The sequence below is a fragment of the Anguilla rostrata genome, chromosome 16 (genome assembly GCF_018555375.3).
Source record: "Anguilla rostrata isolate EN2019 chromosome 16, ASM1855537v3, whole genome shotgun sequence".
Classification (NCBI taxonomy): domain Eukaryota; kingdom Metazoa; phylum Chordata; class Actinopteri; order Anguilliformes; family Anguillidae; genus Anguilla; species Anguilla rostrata.
The window spans coordinates 32,518,734-32,530,641 of NC_057948.1; the positions used below are offsets into that span (position 1 = coordinate 32,518,734).

Consider the following 11,908-nt stretch of genomic DNA (forward strand, 5'->3'; position numbering starts at 1 on the left):
TCTGCTTGATATCACAGTCACGCATCAGCTGAGAGACACCTGTTTCTAGACTAACCTACTCTGCACTCAGAGGAATTGTAGTAATGTAAGTAAGATAATGGCACCTGTATTGCTTGAATTTCAAACTGTCATGGTATTTACAGTAGGCTACCATAAAAGTATGAAGTTTCTCAACCAGCCAGACAATATGAAATACCAACGCAGAGCTCTCTCCGAACGAGCAGAGGTCCCGACTTCGAGTAGGCTACACCGTTCCATACTCTAATTTTAAATTAGGGCTACAGTTCAGAGCCATAGCTATGCTAGTCAAATTCGTCGTTAAATATTACGTTATCACAAAATATCCGTTGGTAAAACATAAGAAGTCCCACTGCCATTGTAACGAATTTTGATCCAGGTTATAACGGTTATGTTTGAATAGTAAATGCAAGCCTTACAATTTTCATTTCATTCACTTGTGTTTGAGTTTGCCTTCCAAAACTACTTTTATATGGTATGCTGTGATAAAATGTTTTGCTGCTTTCTCTTCCAGACAAGGAAATAATAAACTCTGAACCACTTGTATACCACAGTGAGAAGTCCACTTCAGCCTGACTTGATTTGTGTGCTAATGCTGTTGTCGTCATAGAGATTGTACTGATCAGTGAATTTTTCAGTCTGCTGTCTGACTTTAACCATGCTAAAGAATCATAATAATAATGCATCACTCAGTGTGGAATGGTAGCATATATAGAGCATTTTCTGATTTCAGTCAGGGAAATGAAACGGCGTTTATCTGTTTAATAGGGTGGTAGAGATTCTACAATTGTTTAGATGAAGTTATCCATGTATGTAGACCAGTGAGATACAACTGAATCAATTTTCATCTCAACTCTGAGGTGCAAACTCTGTTCCTGGAGGGCCACAGTATCGCCTGCTTTTCGGTGTGTTAACTTTCAGCACAAGTGATTAATTTTAGCCATTGATTGACTGAAGGGAGCACACACCTTGTTCTCTAGGCCTTAATTGGCTAGTTTTAACTGAAAGGAAACCACAACCACGCATTTTGGAACAAATACTTTATAGACAGTGTGACACTCGATGTGTGTGTCTCTTGTGTCTCAGAACGACAGATTATGAAGTTAATATCTCACGGACCTCAAATGTAAATTATATTAAGTATGTTGGTGTACACTTGTTGCACCAAACATATCCACAAAGATTTGTACATTTGAAAAAAAATTGACCATTTATTGTTTGATTAAGGCACATATGCATTACATTTGTAAATAAGTAAAGGCTTAGTAAGTCACAATATATATGATGATACTGATCCATCTTAAAATGAACTATATGAAGTGTAGTGAAGGAATTAATGCTAGCAGATTATGATTTATGAATACGTTAGGAATTATAAACCCATGCTAAACCACTCCATGCCCACCGTCACCCCTTCATGTCCTATCCTTGGTACAATGTAGCTTGTGCCCCTCCTGCCCACTGGACCCTCCCCCACCCTTCACTTCTTCCCCCTACCCGCCCCACCCCACCAAACCACTGTGGTAACACACCCAAATTGATGAAAGATATAGGAATTAATAGAAAGTGTATAATTAGAAGGCTTCAATAGATTGGGGATCACAATGAAGCTGGGCTGCTGAGTGGGTCATGCTGTTAAGGCAGTTTGGATGGCTGCATTTCATTTTGCACTAGTAACTACGCTGGTCCAGGTGTCCATGTCCACAAATTACAACGGAGGAAGGCTATGTCAGATTTCCAGTGATCATACATCTCATACAATGCGCTGTGTATGAAGTGTTTGTGTGGACGGTTAGTCTTGCATTAACAGCCTTTCGTGTTTTTGGGAGTATGTTTACTCTTTAATGTCAGGGAAAATTCTTCCTTTAATACTTTTTCTATTTCATCATCGGCTATATCCTCCATATCAAGCAGATCAACCCCATCCTGGTAGTTGTAGGTGACCTCACTATATGTCCAGCCAATGAGTGCCTTAAATCCAGTAGGTGTCTGCAGGGAGCAGATAGTTTTGTTTGTGAATGGAGACTCTGGTGAGGTCTGAAGGAATTGAGCGGTTTCCTGGAAGTGGTCAATGCTCCGTGGTGTTAGAGTGAAGGAGTATATTTGCCTAGTTAAGCTTTTGTTTACAAGACTTGAATTGGCAAAGCTCTCATTTGGAATGAAGGGCTTTCTTCCTGTTTTCTCCAAGACCCACACACCACTATTCTCCATAAGGCGGAAGACACCAGGAAGCTGTGGTTGATCTTTTCCTGAGACAAGTTCAAGAGGGTGGCGTATCTGACAAGACACCCCAAAGCTCACATCTGCTATGTATGAACTTCCATCGATTAGGACCTTGTTGATGAGATGAGACTCCAATGGGCTAAATTCATTTTTAAAATTGTTGAACACTCTTGACCCCAGTGTTGTGTAGGTGTAGCCCATCTCTTTCAGTACCCAGGCAAAGAGCTGGTTGTTTTCACAGCACCAACCCCCTCGATTATTTTTCACAATCTTGGTGTAGACGGACTCCAGGTCCATGGTAATCCGCTCTCCACAGTGAATGCTGAGGTTTTCAAATGGGATTGAGAGGACATGTTGCCTGTGGACATTTTTTAGGGTTTCCAGATCTGCTTTGTCAGAAGGACCATTGAAACCAATCCTCTCAAAGTAGTCCTCCAGATTCATGTTGCCCTGCTAAAAAATAATTCTGTTACAGTTTGACATTATAAAATCTACACATAAGAACTGTGAAATCAGGAAGTGCAACATTTCACAGGATTGGGAATAATTTATCAGAATACATAAACAAATAAGTTGTGTGGCTAAATGGTTTATTTCAAATTAATTTAAGATTAGATTGAATGAGATCGATTATATTGCATTGTATTGCAAGGTTTTCAAATACTTCTGTGCAAAGTATCAGCTGTGCAAAATTAAGTTCATGTATTACTGACAGGTGTTAACTGTTGCTCACGTGTTTCATTTCTGCACGGATTGTTCACACAGAAAAGAGCAGCGAGTGTGTAGTCTTGGTTTTAGCCTTTGTCTTAATCTGTAAAGGATGCATTTTAAGTCAGACGCATACACCATAAATACCACAAAACTAACCAGAGGGTAGTAACGAGTAACAAGTGAGCCGCTGCATGTAGACTTTTGAGGGATTCGTACTTTTCTCAGTATTTTCGATAGACAATGCTTTAACTTTTACTCAAGTAAATTTTGAAGGAAAGCAAGTTGTGGAAAAATAACCATTTTGTTCGGTACATCAAAAAGCGATGCGTTGTTTATTGGTATGGACAAAATATCGCACGAAAGGGATACTTAACCATACACTGGACATTTAATTGCTTGTACCATTGTGCGGTAATTCCTTCGGTTCAGATGCGAACCAGGGTTTGACCATTCCAATTATTCCACAGGCTTTACCTGCGAAACGGCAAAATGTAAAACCCGCTGTACAATAATTAGACTTTTGTCTACATTGTCGCCTCATAGTTTTGGGCTAGTTTTCGACGGCTTGAGTTAGCCTTGTCTTGAGAAGTCTGCCAACCAGAGACTGTAAAAAACATGGACAAAGCAACTGTGACGTCACCCATTGACTCTCCGTGGATCTCTCTTTTGAAGCTCGATGGCGGGCGCGGCCATGTTTTCGATTTGTAGCCAAAACCATAGAGTTATGCGGTCTTGTGATTTTTACAATGTGATTGACAGTCCGGTGCGGAAAAGCCTATTTTTTACAGTCTCTGGGAAAACCCCATCAACCTGAACGAACGATTGCAGAACGAACTTGAGGCTAGCTGACTGTCTGCCGTTATGTTTTGAAATATATTATCAAATGTTTACGGAGTTTAATTTCCATCCGTGGCTGTACTGTGTCATGTAATCACGTTATATGTATGACATTAATAATACAATTATGTTCAGTTATCTTCAATTTATGTTTCTCAGCAAAACGAATATGCTTAGCTAGCATATCAGCTTGCCAGTGAGCTAGGTAGGCTATCCGTGGTTAGCTCACGCATTAGCAATATGAACCACAGGGGAAGAACATCGACTACACTGATGGTCAGTCAATCAGGGATGTGTAGGCTACTGGTGATTTGACTAGGCTCATTTTCGTATAACTGTCTGGTAGACCTGCTGTTAACCGAGCAAGTTATCGTCGTAGGTTTTCGCCACAGTCAGTTAATGAGCCAGTAACTGCTACTAGCTACTCCATCGTCGTTTGTGGTGTTCACTTGCTGGGTGACGCTAGCTTACCGATCGTTCGCAATTCACTTTTTACCGAATAAAAATTAAAACTGTCAGCGGTGATTAACAACTCTACCAAGTATATTAATAACTGATCTGCAGGCGTGTAAATATTGTGGCGATCTTGCCTGTGTGTAACTAAATAATTGTTAGCTTGTTAGCGGTTAACTTGTCCCGCTCCGCGATCGTGTAAATACTCGTTATTTTGAATGTGTGTAGCCTGCTAGGAATCGCTTCCGTAGCGCTAGCAGTCCTCGGGTTTATGATTTGCACCGTCATGTTTCTGTCATTAGTCAATTAGCCAATACTGTTGTTGTATTCCCTGCCTGTCTGTTTTGCGTGTCTCGTGCTGCTGTTTCCCGCTGTATGTAAATCCGACCTTTGTGTGATGTGCCGTTAAGGCTGTGTGATTGGTTAGTCCCAGTCTACGAATTACCGTTTTGAAGAGATGTCACAAATAAAGCGAAGCTCCCCGGGAGCGATTCGAAAACAGCCAAGCCAGTCTCCGTCTCTGCTTCCTCGCGAAATCGCCACAATATGACAACGCACTTTGTACAGCAAGTTTTCCACCTGGGGCATGAAGACAAAAATAATGTAGCCTATTCAATTTCTAATTATTGCTAGACTTTTATTTTTATTATCAAAACCAATGGAGAAAAGCCAATATACGATAGGAGCCCCCAGGACCGATTCTGAGAAACACTGTCTTAAATGCTCTTGTCGGTCTCTTAAATGCTAAAAACATGTTCCTTTCTAAATGCCAGTCTTACAAAGACGGTTAATTTCGTTAAATTCTGTGTATGTGATTCCATCGTGTGTTGTATGCTATTCAGCAAATAAACCTTAAGACTCTTAATTCGCTTCGTGAAACTGAACATTTTGCAGTGTTTATCCCACAATCGGGATTATAGTAGTTTTGTCACATGCGTGAAGCATGACCCAGGTGGACATTTACGGAATGTACACGACTGACAAGCCGTCAAACACGTTTGACAGATTGAACATTTGCAGTTTAGGGTTAGCTAGCTCGTCAAATGGCTTGGTAGCCGAAGTTGCGAACTGTTTTAGCATAGGCTACTGAACTACCAAATATAGCAAGCTGATTACGCTTTCTGCCAACTAATTATTTGGTAAGTAGGCCAAAGGAAATAGGTTTTTCGGTAGCCGAGTCATTTTTACTAAGAGGATAATTATTTTATGGTCGTCTAGTGCAGTTGTAAATAGCACAAGCTATAATGAAATCACTACGAAATGGGATGCCTGTATTTTCTGACTACGCACAGGTGGACCGTGGTCGGAGCCGCAATGTCAAGGCCAAGAGGCGCCACCTCCCACCCGTGACCATAGACTGTAGCCCTTACTGGAACTTAGTCCTCTGCAGTAATTAGGAAGTGACGCAAACTGTACCTCATTGGTCCACAACAAATATTATAACAGTGCCCAAATGACACAATAAATCATGAAATCGACCTATGGACAGTCATAAGACGAATAAAATACACATATTGTGACTATTTTTTCTCATGAGAAAAAATTACTGATTTTGACCGCATTTGTACCGTAGACTTGCATGGAAACTGGATATGAAAACACCTATACTGCAGCCAACCGTAGTGGCGCTAGTGAGCAACCAGGAACAACAAGACCAGGAAATGAGCTTCAAAAACGAAGTCTGGTTTTGGCCGCTTGGCTGCCAACACTGTAGGTCAGTGCTGCAAGTCGAAAAAAAATTACTTCAGGCCTAACGTTAATTTCGGTGAATAAATGTTAACATTCACTTTCGTTTTCACTTCCAAGATGTTTACATAAACTAGTTGATGTCAAATCAATCTGTATTTTGAAATAAGCCATACACACCGTGCTGACGCTACTGACATGGAGAAAAAAGTAAAACCAAGAACCTCGAAAATGAAGCGGCGGCGTAAAATAGCCTACTATTCGAACCGATAGGAATGAAGGAAAAAGGCTACCGCGAAAATAAAACCAGGGTTGGAAAAAAAAGAAAATAATCAGTTTTGTAATACAGTTGTGCAAACTTACCAGTGGGACCGTCACAAGTTCCAAAAATGTGTTGTAACCAAGCGGCCAAAACCAGACTTCGTTTTTGAAGCTCATTTCCTGGTCTTGTTGTTCCTGGTTGCTCACTAGCGCCACTATGGTTGGCTCCAGTATAGGTGTTTTCATATCCGGTTTCCATGTAAGTCTACGGTACAAATGCGGTCAAAATACAAAGTCAATAATTTTTTCTCAAGAGTACAAATAGTCACAATATGTGTGTTTTATTCGTCTTATGACTGTCCATGGGTCGATTTCATGATTTATTGTGTCATTTGGGCACTGTTATAATATTTGTAGTGGACCAATGAGGTACAGTTTGCGTCACTTCCTGATTACTGCAGAGGACTAACCTACAGTAGGGGCTACAGTCTATGGTCACTGGGGTGGGAGGTGGCGCCCTCAAACACGTTTGAAAAATTGAACATTTGCCGGTTAGGGTTAGCTAGCTAGTCAAATGGCTTGGTAGACGAAGTTGCGAACTGTTTTAGCATAGGCTGCTGGACTACCAAATATAGCAAGCTGATTATGCTTTCTGCCAACTAATTATTTGGTTAAGTAGGCTAAAGGAAATAGCAAAAATGACTCGGCTACAGAAAAATTCAGAGGAGGATTATTTTATGGTCGTCTAGTGCAGCTGTAAATAGCACACGCCATAATTAAATCACTACGAAATGGGATGCCTGCATTTTCTGACTTCGCCCAGGTGGACCTTAGTCGGAGCTGCAATGTCAAGGCCAAGAGGCGCCACCTCCCACCCAGTGACAATAGACTGTAGCCCCTACTGTAGCTTAGTCCTCTGCAGTAATGAAAATATGAGCTTGAGTCTAGTCTCAACTGTTACTGTCAACATTGTGTCACAGCATGAGAGAACTGCAAGGCCTGAATGAAGAAAAAATATTACCTGCCACTAAAATTAACTACCTTTACACACATAGGGGCGACATAGCTCAGGAGGTAAGACCGATTGTCTGGCAGTCAGAGGATTGCCGGTTCGAACCCCGCCCTGGCGTGTCGAAGTGTCCTTGAGCAAGACACCTAACCCCTAACTGCTCTGGCGAATGAGAGGCATCAATTGTAAAGCGCTTTGGATAAAAGCGCTATATAAATGCAGTCCATTTACCATTTATCCATTTACCATTTACATAGTCCAAAGAATCATAATAATAATGCATCACTCAATGTGGAATGGTAGCATATATAGCATTTTCTGATTTCAGTCAGGGAAATTAAATGGCGTTTATCTGTTTAATAGGGTGGTAGAGATTCTACAATTGTTTAGATGAAATTATCCATGTATGTAGACCAGTGAGATACAACTGAATCAATTTTCATCTCAACTCTGAGGTGTCAAACTCACTAGTTTTAACTGAAAGGAAACCACAAGTACCTGCAGGCACTGCGGCCCTCCAGAAATGGAGTTTGACACTCTATTTCAACTGGTCTGTTCAGGGTGGAAATGGTTTCTTTGAGATACGCATTTTGGAACAAATACTTTATAGACACTGTAACACTCGATGTGTGTGTCTCTTGTGTCTCAGAATGACAGATTATGAAGTTAATATCTCACGGACCTAAAATGTTAATTATATTAAGTATGTTCGTGTACACTTGTTTCACCAAACATATCCACGAAGATTTGTACATTTGAAACAAAACTGACCATTTATTGTTTGATTAAGGCACATATGCATTACATTTGTAAATAAGTAAAGGCTTAGTAAATCACAATATATATGTTGATACTGATCCATCTTAAAATGAACTCTATGAAGTATAGTGAATTAATTAATGCCAGGAGATTATGACCTATGAATATATTAGAAATTATAAACCCATTCTAAACCACTCCATGCCCACCCTCACCCCTTCATGTCCTTTCCTTGGTACAATGTAGCTTGTGCCCCTGTCCACAAATGACAACGGAGGCTATCTTAGTACATCTCATACAATGCTCTGTGTATGAAGTGTTCATGTGGACGGTTAGTCTTGCATTAAAATAAGAGTCATAATGTAAGAGTATGAGCAAATTTCGCTGCAACCTGATGTGGTGATTTGGGCTAAAGTGTGTAGCAGCCTTTCATGTTTTTGGGAGTATGTTTACTCTTTAATGTCAGGGAAAATTCTTCCTTTAATACTTTTTCTATTTCATCATCGGCTATATCCTTCATATCAAGCAGATCAACCCCATCCTGGTAGTTGAAGGTGACCTCACTATATGTCCAGCCAACGAGTGCCTTAAATCCAGTGGGTGTCTGCAAGGAGCAGATAGTTTTGTTTGTGAATAGAGACTCTGGTGAGGTCTGAAGGAATTGAGTGGTTTCCTGGAAGTGGTCAATGCCCCGTGGTGTTAGAGTGAAGGAGTATATTTGCCTAGTTAAGCTTTTGTTTATAAGACTTGAATTGGCAAATCTCTCATTAGGGATAAAGGGCTTTCTTCCCGTTTTCTCCAAGACCCACACACCACTATTCTCCACAAGGCGGAAGACACCAGCGAGCTGTGGTTGATCTTTTCCTGAGACAAGTTCAAGAGGGTGGCGTATTTGAAAAGACACCCCAAAGCTCACGTCTGCTATGTATGAATTTCCATCGATTAGGACCTTGTTGATGAGATGAGAATCCAATGGGCTAAATTCATTTTTTAAACCGTTGAACACTCTTGAACCCAGTGTCATGTAGGTGTAGCCCATCTCTTTCAGTACCCAGGCAAAGAGCTGGTTGTTTTCACAGCACCAACCCCCTCGATTATTCTTCACAATCTTGGTGTAGACGGACTCCAGGTCCATGGTAATCCGCTCTCCACAGTGAATGCTGAGGTTTTCAAATGGGATTGAGAGGACATGTTGCCTGTGGACATTTTTTAGGGTTTCCAGATCTGCTTTGTCAGAAGGACCATTGAAACCAATCCTCTCAAAGTAGTCCTCCAGATTCATGTTGCCCTGCTAAAAAATAATTCTGTTACAGTTTGACATTATAAAATCTACACATAAGAACTGTGAAATTAGGATGTGCAACATTTCACAGGATTGGGAATAATTTAATAAAGTTTTGTAAAAAGTTTAAAAATACATAAACAAATAGGTTGTGTGGCTAAATGGTTTATTTCAAATCAATTTAAGATTAGATTGAATGAGATCGTTTATATTACATTGTATTACAAGGTTTTCAAATACTTCTAATACTAATTATTTTGGTAATATCATATGATTACATCAAGATTTTTTACAGTGCCCTCTAAAAGTATTTTAACATTGTGAAAATGTTGCAATATGCTTAAGGTATTTAGATTTGAGATCAAAAGATGAATATGAGACAAATCAGCACCAACAATCAGCTTTTATTTCACGGTATTTCATGCGTATATGTTTTACAGAAACAGCTGTTTTTGCGTTGACTACACCATTCTTAGCTGTGCAAAATTAAGTTAATGTATTACTGATAGGTGTTAACTGTTGCTCACGTGTTTCATTTTTGCACGTATTGTTCACACAGAAAAGAGCAGCGAGTGCGTAGTCCTAGTTTTAGCCTTTGTCTTAATCCGTAAAGAATGCATTTTGAGTCAGAGGCATACACCATAAATACCACTGAACTAACCAGGGGTAGTAACGAGTAACAAGTGAGCCGCTGCATGTAGACTTTTGAGGGATTCGTACTTATCTCAGTATTTTCTATAGACAAACTTTCACCCCCCCCCCCCCCCCCAATACATTTTTCAGTTCTGTTCTGTTACGTTGTCTCTCTCTGGTCCACACAGTGTGCTGTGGAGGATGCACTATCTGGAGTGCGCTGGTAGCAAAACAGGAACACTGCTGTTAACCATTCCGAATACATTTGAAAATTGCATAACTTCTTTTGTTGGGTAATCTTGATAAGGCTCTGATATGAGTACATTTATGCCTTTTGGTTTTGTACCACTAAAATATATTTGTTCAATACTTGCTCTCGTGCAGTAAAAAGAAAAAAACAATGTTTTAAAACACTACCAAGCTCTGGTGTTGTTTCTCAATGGAACATACAGTATATACCGTATTTAATTTCAGTTAAAGGATTCCAAATAAACATGCATCCATTGAGCAAGTTGTGGAAAAATAACCATTTTGTTCGGTACATCAAAAAGCGATGCATTGTTTATTGGTATGGACAAAATATCGCACAAAAGGGATACTTAACCATACACTGGACATTTAATTGCGGTAATTCCTTCGGTTCAGATGCGAACCAGGGTTTGGCCATTCCCATTATTCCACTTTACCTGCGAAACGGTAAAATGTTAAACCCGCTGTACAATAATTTGACTTTTGTCTACATTTTCGGCTCATAGTTGTGGGCTAGTTTTCGACGGTTTACAATGTAGGTCAGTGCTGCAAGTTGAAACAAAATTACTTCAGGCCTAACGTTAATTTCGGTGAATAAATTTGATTATTCACTTTCGCTTTCACTTCCGAGGTGTTTACATAAACTAGTTGATGTCAAATTAATCTGTATTTTGAAATGTGCCATACACACCGTGCTGATGCTACTGACATGGAGAAAAAAGTAAAACCAAGAACCTCGAAAAGGAAGCAGCGGCGTAAAATAGCCTACTATCCGAACCGATAGGAATGACGGGAAAAGGCTACCGCGAAAAAAAAAAGAAAATAATCATTTATATAGCAAAAATAAGAAATTCCATTCTACCGTTAATATGCTTTTGGAGAACACTGTAAGGCAAGCATTATGACAGTTTTGTAATAGTTATGCAAACTTACCAGTGGGACAGTCACAAGTTCGAAAAATGTGTTGTAACAGATATGAGGGTACAGTACGTTCAAGCGAATATGATAATATGAGCTCGAAGGTGGAGCTGGTGTCTAGTTTCAACTGTTACTGTCAACCTTGGGTCACAGCATGAGAGAACTGCAAGGCTTAAATGAAGAAAAAATATTACCTGCCACCAAAATTAACTACCTTTACACACATAGTCCAAGAACGTTTCACGCATTAATTCAGAAGAAAAGGATTGTGTTTGTGTAATGAATATATGAACTGCTCAGATCATTTCAACTGGAGATAGCCTACTGCATATTTGAATAGATTTGTTAAACCCAGGATGTGGTTCAAGTTCATTTGGGGTTTTTGTTAAATCATAGCTATTTTAGGATAATTAAACAGTAGACTAAAGCTTGTAGGCTATGGCAAATTGTCGTCCAGAGATTTAAATCAGTTGGAGCACGACGATATTAAATCTTATTTGAATTGAAACTGCTGTCTTTGTTAGATTTGGAGGATTATTTTCCTTTCACAACTAGGCTACTTCAGAAAAAATGAGTTCTGCTTGATATCACAGTCACGCATCAGCTGAGAGACACCTGTTTCTAGACTAACCTACTCTGCACTCAGAGGAATTGCAGTAATGTAAGTAAGATAATGGCACCTGTATTGCTTGAATTTCAAACTGTCATGGTATTTACAGTAGGCTACCATAAAAGTATGAAGTTTCTCAACCAGCCAGACAATATGAAATACCAACGCAGATCTCTCCGAACGAGCAGAGGTCCCGAGTTCGAGTAGGCTACACCGTTCCATGCTCTAATTTTAAATTAGGCCTACAGTCCAGAGCCAT

The 11,908-nt window shown here is 39.8% G+C and overlaps 2 protein-coding genes across 10 annotated transcripts; both read right to left on the minus strand.

The window, feature by feature from the left end:
- Positions 1–1,043: 1,043 nt before the first annotated feature.
- LOC135242345 (arylamine N-acetyltransferase, pineal gland isozyme NAT-10-like) lies at positions 1,044–9,148 on the minus strand. 9 transcript variants are annotated; one of them, XM_064313385.1, is made up of 4 exons: positions 6,292–6,428; positions 4,688–4,821; positions 2,975–3,052; positions 1,044–2,694 (listed from the first exon to the last, which is right to left on the minus strand). In XM_064313385.1, exons 3-4 carry the CDS (start codon positions 2,981–2,983, stop codon positions 1,822–1,824), a joined length of 882 nt encoding a protein of 293 aa, XP_064169455.1. In that variant the 5' UTR covers positions 2,984–3,052; positions 4,688–4,821; positions 6,292–6,428; the 3' UTR covers positions 1,044–1,821. The 9 variants fall into 9 exon arrangements, with proteins under 9 accessions (XP_064169455.1, XP_064169454.1, XP_064169452.1 ...); XM_064313384.1 differs by lacking the exons at positions 2,975–3,052; positions 4,688–4,821 and adding an exon at positions 9,009–9,148 and having other exon boundaries at positions 1,044–2,691; positions 6,292–6,454; XM_064313382.1 differs by lacking the exons at positions 2,975–3,052; positions 4,688–4,821 and adding an exon at positions 9,009–9,148 and having other exon boundaries at positions 6,292–6,454.
- Positions 7,945–11,492, minus strand: LOC135242348 (arylamine N-acetyltransferase, pineal gland isozyme NAT-10-like). Its single transcript, XM_064313394.1, has 2 exons — positions 11,055–11,492; positions 7,945–9,248 (listed from the first exon to the last, which is right to left on the minus strand). The coding sequence occupies exon 2, from the start codon at positions 9,237–9,239 to the stop codon at positions 8,367–8,369; it is 873 nt and encodes a 290-aa protein (XP_064169464.1). The 5' UTR covers positions 9,240–9,248; positions 11,055–11,492; the 3' UTR covers positions 7,945–8,366.
- Positions 11,493–11,908: the final 416 nt, after the last annotated feature.